The 16,232-nt window shown below is 39.5% G+C and overlaps 1 protein-coding gene across 8 annotated transcripts in view; it reads right to left on the bottom strand.

The window, feature by feature from the left end:
• LOC146449105 (cubilin-like) overlaps window positions 1-16,232 on the bottom strand; it is a 132,777-nt gene that overhangs the window by 66,833 nt on the left and 49,712 nt on the right. The window contains exons 1-4 of one of the 8 annotated variants that reach the window (XM_085102017.1): window positions 11,643-11,747; window positions 9,946-10,000; window positions 7,923-7,979; window positions 4,299-4,646 (exon numbers count right to left, since the gene is read on the bottom strand). The exons of 4 other annotated variants lie outside the window; for them this stretch is intronic. In XM_085102017.1, coding sequence (XP_084958143.1) covers window positions 4,299-4,646; window positions 7,923-7,979; window positions 9,946-10,000; window positions 11,643-11,672 — 490 coding nt within the window. In that variant the 5' untranslated portion in view covers window positions 11,673-11,747. Of the gene's footprint in view, window positions 1-4,298; window positions 4,647-7,922; window positions 7,980-9,945; window positions 10,001-11,642; window positions 11,748-16,232 lie in introns of those variants that run through there. 3 more of the 8 variants (XM_085102018.1, XM_085102021.1, XM_085102020.1) reach the window with 3 other exon arrangements.

Raw genomic sequence — 16,232 nt, 5'->3', positions numbered from 1 at the left:
TGATATGTTCTCTTACGCAGTCAAGGATGAAGCGTGTTGTGCTACCAATGTATTGTTGATCAATTCTATTGTTTTCCCCGAGGAGGAGGAGGAGGAGGAGGAGGCAAGGTCAGCAAAAACAGAAATACACCTTTTGCTTTCATTTATAGAAAATATTCGTTCGTGTCAATAGGTGTTTTGTTTAGGTGAACATATAACCAAAAATAAACTTCATTTACGCGAAAGAAACCTCAAAGAACGACATTTGCATATGTATTAACATTCAACAGCATCAATAGGCAAACGATAGCTCCTTTTGGCATTCATTTCCAGAAATTGCTTTTTTTTATTTCAGGAAAAAGAAAATTTATTAACGCAAATAGACTACAAACTACATCATTGGACAATCATTTTTCTAGGAAATAAACTCATTAACGGATAAGTTACATGAAGGTTACATTTTTTAGTGCAAAAAGACAAGCATAAGTGTCATCATAACATTCAACTATTTGAAAAGAAAATTGAAATTCGCTGTATGAATTATCCTTAATTTTCTAGCCGCCAATTAGACATCGTGGTAAAAAACGTTTACATAAAACGATACCGCTGCCCACATTAAGTTGTCGTGATGGAACCAATATTCCCTTTAAAAAGCAACAATTAAAGCAGACATAACCCGTTCTGAGGTATAGGAACAGATGACTATTATAAACATATGAAAGCAAACTCGGCGATTTAGAAATAGAACTGAGAGTTACTTTCATTCGTTCAAAATCTCCAGTATTTAAATATTTTTCTGTATTCGCTGGTCTAAGACAATAAGTTATTCAGTCAGGTCTCTCAAGAAATGTGCCTTGTTTAATAGCAAGCATTTAGTAGTCGCGTCTATTAACTGATTATTTCTATGAACTTAAGCTGTCTATTGTTTATGATTAGTTAATTGGCTTTTTCCGTAGAGTTTTTATGCAAATTTAGGTTTTGGTTTCGGTCACTGCTACTTGCATAATTAGTGGCTAACGGACCGTGAAGAGAGGTTACGCAAGATCTGAAAGCCAAAAGCGCGTTGACCCTTGTTATAAGTAAAGGTGGACAGTCATTAACATCAAACATAATCGACTGAAATTTCTATGTGTGTGTTTTAACACGCACAATTTAGGAGCAAGGAATCTATGAACCGAAACATTCTTATTCCGAGCACTGTAATAAACAAAAGATAACAAAAGACTGTTTTAACTCTTTAATCCTCAACAAAGCTCAACCTGAAATGAATCTTTTTTTAGTCATTAGGCGGGAAAGGCGCTTAGTTAATTTAGGCGAGAAACACACACGACAAATATTTTTCATTATTTCCGAGTTTTCGGGAAAAGTCAGGTTATATAGAGTGTCAGAAAAGGCCAAACACAGGCCAGAAAGGCCATAACCAGGCCTGAAAGGCCAAAACCACGCCAAAAGGGACAAAAGGAGACAAACAGGCCATTTGCAGTTATGTGTCTTTATTTTTCTCAGACACACGCGTGGGTGTCGCGCGTAGTTGTTGTTTTTGTTTTTTTCTAAAAAGACTTCCGAATGCAGATTCTCTAGCTTAGAAATTGTAGATCCTGGAGCTTGCGACTGGCCAAAGGGCTTTCGCGTTCCGTGGAGCAAAAGTCTACTATAATTTATCGAAGCATTTCAGAGACGCGGAGAGTCTTAGCGTTTTGAAAAAGAGACTTTTTTAAAAATCTTTTTAATTCATATACTTTTTATCGTAATTTTTTTTCTCTATTTTGCGATCTAAATGTGAATAGTTTTCATTATTATTATTTTTATTTTCACGTATGGCGGAAGGGCCTCCAAGGAGGAGCTAGACAATAAAGTATTTATGTATGTCCTATATGATGTCATGTATCCAAACATAACTTCAAAAACCTGTCAAACCGGTGATACCGACCATGACTGCCATAAGTTAAAAATAGAGCATGACATCATTGATAAACCATGTCAAACCAGTTCATAACCTGTGAGTAAGAGTAAACTAAAATATGACGTCATCCTATAATAAGTGATCAAGACAATAGGCCATGACATCATCGGTGTTAATTTATTCCACCTCAAGCAAATGAGATTCCCCCTCAAAAAAGAGGAGTAAAACATCCTTCCCAGACTACTGTCCGGCAGGGAACGATTTTGGGGCCTCTTTTGTTTTTACTATATATAAATGATCTTCCGAATTGTCTCACGCATTCACAACTTAGAATGTATCACATTGTTCGACACCTATGTGAACAATGATGAGAGAAATAGAGAGTTGAGTTATTACAGATTTAGTTTGAATTCGTATATGGCTTACAGCGAACAAACTTACACTAAACACGACTAAGACAGATCCCCATAATTGAAATTCACCAATTAAACAAGTATCGACTTCAAAATCCCTAGGTACTAGGTGTTCACATCGACGGAAATCTTTCTCGGGAGTGTCATATTAATGAAATCTCTAAGAAGATTGCTTCTGGCATAAGTGCGATTAAGCGTATTAGGTATTTTTTCCCTTTTGATATTCTACTTAACGTATACAATTCTCTGGTACAGACACACTTGGATTACTGTAATGTAGTATGGGGAGACTGTTCAAAGAACCTATCTTCTAAAATTACAGAAATTGCAGAATCGCGCCGCTCGCGTTCTATTTTTCTCTAATTATGACTGCAGTACTAGAGAATTGTTTCAAAATTTAAATTGATCGAAACTTGTCCATCAGCGCGTAGTTAGTAAAGCAATAATCATGCATAGCATTGTAAACAACACAGCCCCAGAATATATGACTTCGCGTGTTGTTCGTCGCTGCGATTTAACTAGTCATAATCTTAGAGAGAATGAATACAAGCTCGCTGTTCCACAACCCCGCACTGAATTTTATGAAAGAAGTCTATCGTATAGCGGAAGTGTGTTATGAAACACAGCTTGCCTCTGGAGGTGGGGCAACTGACATCTCCAAATGTATTTAAGGGAAAATTAAGGGACCTTAATTTCGATTTAAATTAGCGATATGTTATTTTTGCACACGGCCTCCCTGAAAAGCAGGTGTTTTCTTTTCATCTTTATTATTTTAGTTTTTATCTTAGATTCTAGTTTAGTTAGGTAGTTAGTTTTCTATACTTGAATGTAAATATACCTGAAGGAAATAACGTGTACAAATAAAGTTGCCATACCATACCATACCATGCCTTGGCAGTCCCTTCTTACAGGTATTAAACGAGTCAACCCAAAAGTTACCTATTACCCAATATATTTTGTTGCGTATTCATTAAATGCTTAACATGCGTTAACTTGTCTAGTTTTGATGCCTCTTTCCAGGCCATTTGCCTGGTTTCAGTTTTTGGCATGTTATGCAAAAGCCACCTGTTAGCCAGCTCCCCTGGGTCTCTTGATACATCCAAGCACCTGTCGCGTTCAGATTTTCAGTCCCTTTCCTGTAGCTACTTAGTTTCTATTCGCTGGAGTAAAACTATTCAATTTCGGGAAAGGGTTGTCCAGCTATCCCTGCTCATCACCCCCTTTGTCCTGCTACGGCTATCAAGCGGGCTATGTGTTTTTTTCTTTTACCCACCACGCCACCCCCAATTCTCAAGCCCTTTTTTTTTAAGTTCACCTATCCTACAACTTAAGATTTTTACAAACTCTATGTTTTTGAAGAAACGTCGTGCTATTCTTCAGTCCCTTGGGCTGCCAGCCAAAGACTATGCATGCCACTTTTCCGTAGGGATGGGGCTTTCTTAGCCTTTTAAGCAGGGATTCCAGTAGAACTTATCAAGATACTGGGTGACTGGCATTCTGATGCTGTCTTTCTTTATCTTACGGTTCCACTTACTATCAGACTCCAACAAGTTAATACCCTTGCTAAGGCTGTTATCTCTAACAAACCTAGTTAACTCCACAATCTTCACTTCAGGTTTGGAGTGTAATTTAATCTTTTATTTGTTGTTATAGTAGGTTAAGTTTTTATAGTGCTTATTAAGGGATATTTTAGTCCCAATCCTTTGCGTGTTTGGTTGTGTGGTTTAGGGGCAGATTTATAGAAATCTTTTCAGTTAACAGTGTTCTCTTAAGGGCCGCGGTAACGCAATAGCTATTGCTGTTAAGCAAGCATTGCCCCCCAAACCCCCCTCCCCTCCCCCTTCATTATACTGCAGCCTTGTAGAGGTCTGTTTTGTGGTAAATTTGAATTTAAAAGTTGCCCTGGAAAAGTTGGCAACTTTTCTCTCATTTTTCAAATTTATTAAGCAGTAATCGTATTGTGACATTCTGTGTAACTGAGGATAATCCGTAAGTCAGCTTACCTGAATCATAAGTGATGGCCATGTAAGATACATTAAATCCTGAATACTGATAAGCTTGAGATGTAAATATCACTGCAATGGAATTGCCCACAGAGTACACTGGATAAGGAAGAGAAAAACCGTACAACTGGAATGGTGGACCACGGCCATCATCAGAAGCAACATTTGTGATGATAAGACGAGCTCCTCCCCAGCCCAACCTAAAGTTATGAAAAGTGACTTTGATGATGTACCCATTGGGAACTGTGATATTCCAGGTACAGCTGGTGTTTGGAGGGAAGTTGTTTGGAAAATTGGGACTTGTAAAGAATCCACTTGATCCAGTAAGAGACTCGCCAGAGTCACAAGCTGTGAAGGAAATTATCATTTCAGGGCGAGAATTGCCACAGCACTGCAAGTTGTTTTTTATGCTAATTAATTTCAATTGGTAATAGTATTTTTTCCATTTTTTTGCCTAACTCTCAAAATGTATTTACTTCCTAACAAAAGGGGTGCAAACAGATAATTTCTTCAATCAAAATAACCCCTTCTCGTATCCGCCACCCGGTTAGCAAGACTTAAAGTGCCTATGAACCGAAAATTATTTTTATTTAGTTTTTAAGGTTACCTTAAAAAATGCAGGTTTCCAAAGTTTGAGAACTCTAGGCTAAAAAATGACGATTTTACAAGCCTTCAAAGTCGTGCTATTTTACCCTAAAAAATGGTCAGGGGAATGGGCCGAGATTTTTCCAAATTCACCAAACCGTGACGTCACTTTGTTGCCACGGGTTTGTTGCGTTGTCAAAGTGCCTTGTTGGGAAGTGAGCGAGCTTGGAAGGAAACATGTCTAGCGATTCAGAAATGAGCGAATTTTCAGATATGTCCGGTAACCCCGAGGACGAAGATGTCGAAGAGGGAAACGATGAAGATTATGATGTAATTTAAAGCGAAATTACGCAATTTCAAGACGAACCTCTGGCCCAAGTTCACGCTGGCGACGAGAACACGGGAGAGGAAATCGAAGTCGACGAAGAATTAGACGAAGATGGCCTTCCACCAACAGTGCTGGAAGCGCGATATGAGAAAAGAGTTCCTGTAAACAGTTGGTCAGTATAGGTATTTTTATATTCTAAACCTGTGCGCAGCAATGTCCGAACGGATTTACTTTGAGCTTGCGACTCGTTGATCTTAAATCCTGAATCTGGCTGTCTGATCTTTCGATCGTCAAAAGACGCATCAAAATGTATGAGATCTTCTTTTTCATTCTGAATGGCCTAACGTTTTTGCTGTAAGCTCATTTCTGTTTTAACGTTTACTTCATATTTTCAGGTGCCCATGTACAGAATGCAAAGTCGAGAACTTAGTAGGTTCGCTAGAGTACCGTTGCTGCAGGGAAATTGCCAATGCGTTTACTTCGCTCGCTAAGTTCTTCTTGACCTGGTGGAGTAGTAGTATCCCTAGTTAGGATCGCGTCCTTTTTCAGGCAATACTTTACTTTCATCCCCACGGCCTCCATGCTGCTTAGAACGGATAAACTGCGTTCATAACACGAATCCTCGAAATGAGCCGAACAGAGTGAAGTGTATTTTGACGTCGGGTTCTTGAAATCATGCCTATGTCTACGGACAAACTGGACCCATTTGGCCCTCACAGCCGGATCAGCGGGAAATTGGTACATTCGTATACCCGGGGTAAACGATCTGTTTTGGCAGCTTTGCTGGTTTGGCGTACCAGCAACGCAATACCGCCCTCCCTGCCTCTTTTCCTCCATATTGCGGGAACGAATGTGGCAACAAAGTGACGTCAGAGGTTGATATCACGTGGTATTTTGGCCGCGCGATTCAAATACCATTTTTGAGAGTAAAATAGCACTACTTTAAAGGCTTGTAAAAAATTTCATTTTTAAGTCTACAGTTCTCAAGCTTTGGAAACCTGTATTTTTAAAGGTAAACTTTAAAACTAAATGAAAACAATTTTCGGTTCATAGGCACTTTAAGGTTCTTGTTAAGGTGGCTGGTACCAGTTGCGGGGAGCATGTCACCACCGTGCGTCATGCTCGAGAGACACGTGATAAAGAGGCGCGAAAAAAACAAAACGAATACGGTGGCGCGCGGCTTTTTCGTGCTAGGTTACTTTTGTCCTATTTTAAACGGAGTTTGCGTAAATCCGAGACTGTATCTACAAGTACGACCCCAGTTAAATCCTTATGTTCAAGACAAATTGTTTCTGGAGTTCAATGCTCAAGTTTCAAAGGCAAAATTTCGATCGATGGTGACGGGGATTGGGAGCGCAAGGACTCGCAAAATGGTTTTGAAAGTGGAGAACCGACACACTACCACAAATTATCTCGCTTGATCGTCTTGGCCACATTCTATGGATTGTATTTTGTGTGCTCAATGGCCACTCTAACGACGACCCATCGTTGAACACTTCGACGAAAACAATCGCGCCGCGAAGAATAAGGACAAATGCTCACATAAAGAAGCTCAACATTTTTCAATTTACGAGTCACGTAATCTCAACATTTTGAAGCACCGACCGACACGTGTTCTGCAAGCAATTTAGTCCATTTCAAACTTTCCGCTTGATGCTATTTGACAAAAACATGGCTAATCTAGCCAGAAGTTGTGAAGAAATCCTTCAAGGTGAGTCCAGGCGCCAGTTGTTCCAAGAGCGGATAATGTTATCCACTGGATTGGAAGCTATACGGCAGATAAAATATGTGCCAAAATTTCTCTGTAGCCCTATATTTTGTGTATAAAGTAGAAGCATCTGTCTAATCTAAGTATGGGATTGTGTGAAAAACTTGCCAAAATCTTTTGTTGGAGTACATTTTATCCGCTGGATAGCAACTTATCCACTGGATAAAGTTATCCGCTCTTTGAACAACTGGGTCCACGACGCTTTCTTTAACGGCGACTAAATGATCCTCTAAGCAGTAAACAACTGAAAGCATCAGATCAACTGACTCCGAAACTCTGCAAACAGTAGCTACCCGCACGAGCACACGCCACTGAAGTCAGCGGTAGTCAGAACAGACCATGAGCAACTTTTGATGTTATGGAATACGGATTTTTAAATGCGCGTGGGAATTGCTAAACTAACGAAGGCTTTAACATAAAAACAACTCCGGCGACCCACTCTTTTTAATGTTTCAATATGATATTATTATTGAGAGGAAACATCAGAAAAAAAAAATTAAAAATTCTACGGAAGGAAATTTGCACTGCGTGAAAATTGCCTTTTTTCAAAATTTACAAAACATCCGCTCCGCAGAATTTTTTAAAATCATTGTGCATTTTCCTTTTCAAAAGCCAAAAGCTATTACTAAAAAAAACCATGAGGTTAATTTTTTAATTATTAGTGCCACCAGCTAAAAAGTAGGTCTGAATAATCCTTTGAAAACGTTGCCATTGAAACTGCTAATGACGAAATACACACTTATTTTTGGTCAACTATAAATTAAATAATTCAACCCTAAAAAAGTGTTACAATGACCCTGGTCTCTGTTTTTGTTATATTCTTTCAAAGTTAAACTGAGAACTGGCCAGTTGGCAAACCCCAGAAGGAAACCTGATTGAAATTATTCTTCAAACGAAGCCAAACGCTGCAGCACTGAAACTATATGTTTGTTTTACCGCTCACCCGAAGAAGACGGGGACGAGGTTCCTGTGCTTGCAGTCGTTATTAGGCCTGAAGGTGCTGAAAAAAAAAACGTTTCACCTACCGTAAATGAACAATTCCCTTATAAGTGACAAGACAGTTAGAACAGGCTTTCATTCAGTGTCGAAAGTTGTCGGTTGGCAAAGTTCGCGCCAAGTTTATCAACAAATGGAAAGGCAAACCAAAACCAATCGTGCCTCGCTCGCACGCGTTTTCCCGCGCTTGGCGCCGGTTACATGCATTTGCTTCGAATTGTGATTGGTTCATAGTGTATTCTACGCTTGCTGCGATTGGCCAGACTAATTACTTTGGTTTTGTTTTTTTCAGCACTCACTCGAAAACTGCTTTACTAGGTATTCACACAGAATCAAACGAGCCCCTAAAATAAAATGCTGATAAACATAAGAATGTGTGAGTGCATTATTTGTGTCAAACAAGAAATCAGTATCGTATTTGAGGGGAATACATTCGGGCTGTATTGCATGGGCTATGTTACCCGGCATTCAGGAGAACCATTTATTTTACTCAGTTGCGCATGCGCTAAATGCACGAATGTTTGGAGGGGCTTATATGTGAAATTTAGCAATAACTGCCTCGTCCCCAGGTGCCGAGCCCAAAGAAAAAGGGAGCGCGGGGGTTAATGGGAAGGGAGCGAAACGCGGACGCCTGGGAGATCTTGCTTTCAAAATGGCGGATGATAATAGTCATAATATATGCAGATCTCAAAAGGCCTTCATTCTCGAAGAAAGACCAATTCACGTCGCTTTTCTTGACCAAAAACTCCCTTGTCCGCACGTATTTTGTAGCGGAAAGGGTTCGTTTTTTTAAAATTGATGGAATCGATCATCACTATCGCACAGGCGGTAACAGACGACGAGCTTAAAGAGGCGAGAAAGGTCATAAAAATCCTTCATGGAGAAGAAACCTTAAGATGCTTTAGAAAGTTTTTCTAATATTCTCTCCAAACAGGTAATAATTTTGTAACGCACTCGCTTCTTCGTGATTTCGGTCTATTTGCAGCAGATTCAAATTAACGTTAACGGCCGGGAAGGCTGAGCAGATTATTTCGAACACAGCAACAGAATGGCACTCACAAGCCACGTGGTGCCAGTAAAGACGTCCACGTACCTCCCAAAAATAATTTTTCGACAGAGAACATTGATACAATCGCGTAAAAGCAATTTGACGAGAAACCGAACAAGATTTGCCAGGCGTCTCCCTTCGTCAATACATCAGTCCCACTACGCCACGCGCACCGCGCTAAATCAATCCCACAACACCACACGAACAGCACACGATCAAGGAGCGACGCCTGGGGACGAGACAGCAGCAATACGTTGAATAACAACTTTATGATTGGTTGCTTGATGATACATGATAGTTTAAAATTTGAGACATATTAGAGATCCTTAGATTCTAGTATGATTACGACTACGAATACGAGATTTGAGTTCACGTTTAGTTGGCGAAGTACTAAGAAGAGATATATCCCCAGAAAGCTTGACAAATGACACTAGTTTACTCATGTGCCTCTTTCTCTATCGGAAAAACTCAAAGTCGTACTCGTACTAGAAAGGTCTCAATTTTCGGAAAGTATTTGACATCCTTTTCGCACAAAAAATGTCACCTCATGTTTAACCGGAAAATGGGGGTGCACTGACGACCGTAAAACCCTTTACAGTCAACTCTCGTCTTGCGGACACCCCGATAATGCAGACAGCAGCTAAATCCCCGGCAAAAATAAATTACTGACGCTTGACTGAAAGCACTATTACGGACTCTCGCTATTAAGGACACCAACTCGCGGTACCGAGGGTGACCGCAATAAAGAGAGTTGACTGTATAGGGAGCCCTATTTCTGCAAATTCTTCGCGGTAAATATGTTTTATTGTTAAACATCTCAACTGTTAAAATGCCCACTCAGAATATACTGGGAACGTACTCTAAAACACGAAATTACAACATGTACACAGTCTTGGCTAAGACTTCTCCATGAAATACTTACATAGCATCAGAAGAAGCAGCGCCAGAATTTTTGCTTTGGTCTCCATTTTACAACTCTGATAAGGGAACAAAGGTAAATTGTCACTTTTGTCACGAACGTTTCACTAGCGTCGTGTGAATCTTGTTTATTTTAGGAATCCGTGTCTTTAAAGAATTTTAGTTTAGAAACTAAGCAATTGAGTTTTGACGGTTTGACTGACAAGTTATTAGCAAAAAATGTTAATAATTCTATACAACAATAGGAACCAAGTTGATAGCATCATCAATGAAGATTTTTAAGTAAATCAAAGGTGAGCTTTGTTTAGTCTAGTCTGGGACAAGAAGTGATTTGATAAAAAAATTCTATCACATACGAGCAAGCGTACAAACGAGAAACGGAGGAGAATTGTAAAACCTGCGAGTCAATAAACAGTGAAGTTTGCGACGAACAGCCTGGGGGACAGCTACTATTGGAGTTATCTGATAGAGTTATAGCGTGGAGTTAGAGTTGCAACCTCAACAGCCTGGAGTCTTGGCATTCGCAACACTATTTTGTAACATGGTACACTACCACATTATATTAACAGTTTGCTTAGACACCCGAATCTAGCCTGGTGCTTTTTAAGGACTCTCGAACTCTCTTAAGAACCTAAGGCATCAAAAGCCTTATCTTGAGGGTTGCCCTCCTTTCATCCAACTTAACTCACCTCATGCAATGTTTATTAAATAACTAGCGTGCGTGTGGGGTGTGAGCACGAGCCACGCGATTCGAGATATTTTCGGGATGGCTAACGGGAAAAGCGCTTGTCAACAAAACCAGGTTTTTGACTCATAAACATTCTGATATGGTTGTTACCTCGATGTCTCTAAAAATGGATATGTTCTTTTTTTAGGCGTCTCGGATCCAAACAGCGATCCTGTTACACCAGTTTTCCAAAGAAATGTGATATTTCTTAATAATAGTTTGAAGGACATGGAAAAACATTAAAGGATTGTTTGGAAGTTAGATGGCAAAGAATGACTAAAATCAAAACATAATGTTATGTTATGGAACTGATAAACTAAGCTTAGATACTCAGGAATTTTTTCTGTTTGTTATGTTAGTGCAACTTTTATTTCCTTTGGACGCTTGTGGATGAATACGGTCAGACAAGTCTAAAGTCCAAGACATTATTTCTACTGGTAAACACTGCAACAATCAGAAACTAATTCTGTTAATGAATTTAGATGTCATATAACGTCATGCATCGGTCTGAAATGTTCAGTAACAAGCCAGTCTTGCATTGCACTGTTTGAATACCGTATTTCAGTTTCAATGTCTGTGTTTACTGAGAGGCGCTGACAATGGCGGCATTCGAGTGACAATATGCATGGACACTTGTGCATAAATCAGGTTAAGAACGCAGCAAATAGAACGACTGAGAAATCACGAGCAAAAATAATGTTTCATACATCGCGTTGCAACACTTGAAAAATTACAAACGAGAGCCAGAACCATGCACCCTTACGCAAGACTTACAAGCAGTTCTTACGTTTGACGCAAGCACCACCACAAACACAAAGCGCCTGGGCTAATTTCCTTGCATTCTGTTTCCGCTGATGCTTAGGTTACTCGTTCTAAACCATTGATACCAGTACTTATTTTTGCACTTGGAGTTATGTTCACCTTTTAAGCTAGCTGATGTTTTGGAGTTAAGGGAAAACTGAGTTGTTTCTTACCTCCAAATACTGGGAATCTTGTGCGAGCATCTTGTCGAGAATCTAACTTCAAGGGTCCGTCATCTGGTATGCATTACATGTCAGAATCCTATTGATTTCATGTGATACGGAAATGTCAAAAGGGTCCCATTTGTGACCTCAAAAAGCGTCGCCCAGTCTACTGACTCTACTCGAACGTGATACTCTTTCAATCAGTTTTAAGCCCTTCACTCACAGTCACGGAAAACAAACATGGGTTTTGAAGTTTTTTTAGCTTTTGAATGAAAATCCGATGTAAGATCACTTAGTTATAAGTTACTGAACAGAATCTCTTGTATTTCAGTGTTTCGTTTCCTTTTTTTTGTTCAAATTCTCAATATTTTGTAAACATAAAACTGGATTTTACTTTCTTAATCCGTAGCACTTTTAAATGTCAGCGGGTTAAGTCAAACTAGTCAAACTGTTTCGCTAGGATAGCCAGGTATTTTCACGTTTCAAAGTTAGCCCTATTTTGTGTACCCTTTATTCCGTGGGTCCCCATTGTCACACCATGGATTCTGACATAAAATGCGTATCGTGTTTGCCATGGGATTACAAAAGAGAACTTGAGCAAACATTCTTTAGATATTTTGTTCATGTCATATGAGAATGCAAGCTGCAGAGAAACCTAACCGGAATAATCAGTAACAAGATGCCTATACTGGCATTTACGCGTGATGCCCCTTGATTCTTATAATTGTATGCTTCGCAGACTATCCTAGCCAATGGAATATTTTGAGTCACAAAGAAAGCGTTATGTCGTTTCCCTTGCGTTACGCGTCTTATCGTTATACCGGTATTTCTATTACAATAACGTGGCCTGACTCACTTTTCTGGTTATGTAAATAAAAGTGTAAGATTAGAAATTGTTTTCGTTTCACCAAAAAAACCAGAAAGAAAACAGGCAAAAAGCTTTCCTAAATGAAAACCTTTTAGTAAAAATGGACAATCAAACCTTTAATCTTTTTGTAAAGTGGATTTCCAGTTGCGTTTAAGCATCAATTCGACAACGTGATGCGATCTGCGTTTTAGCTTAATATCAAGGACCTTTCCCCCCCCCCCCCCCCCCGTATTCTGGATGGTTCTACAACTGTCAAACAGAAGCATGATTCCTTCGCCTTGAACTCTCCAATTTCCACCGTTTTAGCTGTCGAGTGCTTCTTAGAAGTTATTCTTTCGATTTACCGCTTCAAAAGGGTTAATTTTCTTTTTTTGTTAAAGACAATAAGGACAATAGGAGACAAAAAGATCCCCTCTAGGAGAAAACTGAATTTGATACATCTAAAACGAGTTAATAATTGAAAGATGCGCATTTGTGGATACAAAGAAGAACAAACAGCTCCCATTTTAAAACGTGGGCTGCACAGGCATCCCACGTAATTAAGTGTCGTGGGAACTTGAGCTTTAGATTCTCGGCAAACTGACAAACAGCTCCCAATAGACTCCCAGTATTTGGAGGTAAGAAAGAACTCAGTTATCCCTCGATTCAAAGAAATCAGCTAGCTTACGAGGTGAACGCAAGCTCGAGTACAAACGTTAGTGCTGGTGTCAATGTTTAGAACGACGGTAAGCTAAGCATCAGCGGAAACAGAATCAAGGGAATTAACCCTTGTGCTTACGTTTTTGGTGGCACTTGCCCCTGCTTGCGCATGCAAAACTGAAACTGGATTTTACTTAGCTTAGATGTCAAGGGATTAAGTCAAAATATTTCGCTAGGATAACCAGATCTATTTTGACAAGTTTTGTCTGGAGCTCAGTGTTTCGAAATCAGCACCATTCCGGCCGTAGATCCTTTATTACGCGAGTCTTGTAATTTCAATGTCATCGTAGCCTGTCCCAGGATTTCCAGGTGTCTGTGGAGAAAAGGTTCACTTTTGCTTTGCACCTCTCCTCACCTCAGGCAGACGCCAAGTTTGCCCTTTTAAGAGCGTGCGCAACAAGATCAGAAAAAAATGGACCCGGTTCAAATTCCTCACTAGGGCCCTGTATGGTGCAGATGTACTCAAACCAACAATTTTCCTTTCTTATGTATGGCATTTTTCTGGATGAATATTTATTTACAGAGCCATGCGCTAGCAAGCTACTTTTCCCGTAGCCTGCGAACGCAGACGTATTTCCTTCCGCGTTCGCAGGCTACTTTTCTCGCCCCTCCAAATTTACAAGGGAAAAGCCCCAGCATTGAGGTTGCCAACAGCCCACACGTGTTGCGTGGAGAGGGGATTTAAAGCCGCTCTCCGCGCGCGTGGCTGCATTGCAGCTGTTCATGGCTGCCCAAAGATATGCATGAGTACTAGACTCTGCCAATACGTGAAGGGTCCCTGAAGGTGGCGTCTTCAGTGTCTTGACACTTAACATTAGAGACCTTTAGATTCTAGTACAAGTACGTCTAAGAACACGAGATTTGTCTAAACAAGTTTTTAGTGAAGTACAAAGAAGAGATATATCCCAGGAAACTTCATTTGGGCTCGAAACCTTGTGGAATTCAGGCTTTTAATTAAAAATATGGAATCTAAGGTTCAAGTCCAAAAATCCCGCAATGCATTTTGAGTTTTGCCAAGGAAAAACTCTGAATGCAAGTTTTCAGCGTCGAATATGTTAAACAGTTCGGCCAGCATATAAAAAATGTCAAACGTGTTTAAAATTTACAATATACAATTTGAAAATTGTAAATTTAAGCTTTTATTCCCTATTCATTTAGTGTATTTACAAGCTGTAAATATCCTGAGTGCAACATTTTTTATTCTATTGCATTGCCGTTCATAAAAAAATGAATTGAATTCTTTTCGTAGCGGGGAAAATGTTGAAGTTAGAAACAGTTTCACTATGTGCAATAGACGAGGTAACTCCAAAATCTCGTTTTATGAATTCGGACGAGTTTTACTCATTAGTGTACGCATCTACTCTATTTACAGCTGCAATGCAAACAGCAGTAATAAAGTTATAAAGTTAATAAATTAATTCCTATGTCAAGCTATTCATCAGTCAATTTGTAGGTCCGTAATCATGTGATTGTTTTCTTTGTCATTGCTCTTAATACTGTTTACTTTTACACTTAGAGTTAGCGAATTTGAGGGATTTGGGAATTATCTCTTTATTTAATTAACAAGGTTTTCCTCTATCCTGAGAACTCCTTTGTAATCAATCACATTATTACCTTTTGTAATATGATCAACATTGAAGTATTTCTCTCAGTATTTTATCCTTGAGTCCGTCACTTATACATCTTCATTCATCTTTTAACTGTCATTATCCTCCTGTATTTTTCTCTTCATTTAATATTAGAACATCATTTATTATACTGATATAACATTTTGTTCTCTTTGCAGGCAGTTCATCAAAGGAATTCACATATCACCATTAGTAAATAATTAATAGAGAAGCGAGGTTGATGATGGAAACAGACTCGGACTTGACAGTTCGATTCTGATCCTTGTCCACGTGTCGTTAGTCCAGTCCACCGTTGGGAGTAATAAATTAACTTGTGTCTTTCCCTGCCTTTTTGACCACCGGAGCCGCTCTTTTTTCTGTTTTACTTTTGTTGCCTCATCTACTCGTTATGGGCATTAAAAGGAGGTGCACCTCTTTTACTGCCCATAACATTATTGATAGACTTTTTGATGAAGCGCCCTTTTTCCCTTCTTTCCCCCACTCAAAGAGGCTTGTAAGAGACTACCTTGATCTATGAGATGGGTTCCAGAAATTTGAGGCCCGGGCATCTTTTAGAGTCTCTTTTCACGGGGAAAATCATGGGCGAGCTGCATGCAGGTTTGGAAGTTGTTACAGAAATAAATGATATTAGACCACGGGTAATGTTCCCATTCGAGAGAGCGAGGGAAAAGGGAGGAGGGGATAGTGGTGGTAATGATGGTCGTTTGGACTTTTGTTATGGAACACGGAAAACATACAATGGCGGTGCGAACCATTTGTTTGGCTTCATCTCTACGGTACCACATTCAATGCTAATATATTTTGTTTGTTCTTTGTTTTTGCTAGATATCTCTTAAGCGTGAGAAGGGAGTTCTTCATTGAACGAAAAGAAACTGTTGACCGGCCGTTGTGAGGCGCACTTTACATGTAATCACGTGCAGGAGGATTGAATATTACAAAACTGGATGGTTGTGGTCTCTGTGTTTGTGTTGTGCTTTCAGGAAAGATGGAAAAAATACCTAGCAAGCGATACCCTGTAACTTAGTCTATCACAAGGCAGGCTAGTTGAAGAGACATTTTTTTATCTCCTGCGAGGTTACCGGCCAAAAAATAAACGTAGCCTGCAGCGAGAGATGTTTGCTTTTATTTTTGTAATTACGTTTAGTCGCCATCGTGTATTGTAAAACGTCACAAAGGGGATTCCTTTTTTTTATTATTCTAGTCACCCAGAAAATGTTTCAATCCCTCTAAGGCTTCATCGTTTTCTTATCTGAAAATGTCAAGCGTTAAATTCACGAACGAGTATCTATTACTTGCTTACCCTTCTCCAGCCAGAAAAATAAAAAATGTCACAGTCATCTGTCGGATGCAGAAAAGGACCAATCTGTGTTTCTTATTTACTGTTATCAAAGCCTCCAATTTCGT

The sequence above is a fragment of the Pavona decussata genome, unplaced genomic scaffold (genome assembly GCF_977016875.1).
Source record: "Pavona decussata unplaced genomic scaffold, jaPavDecu1.1 SCAFFOLD_642, whole genome shotgun sequence".
Classification (NCBI taxonomy): Eukaryota; Metazoa; Cnidaria; class Anthozoa; order Scleractinia; family Agariciidae; genus Pavona; species Pavona decussata.
Note: the sequence above shows the minus strand (reverse complement) of the source record. Positions and strands in the feature narration are given on the sequence as shown.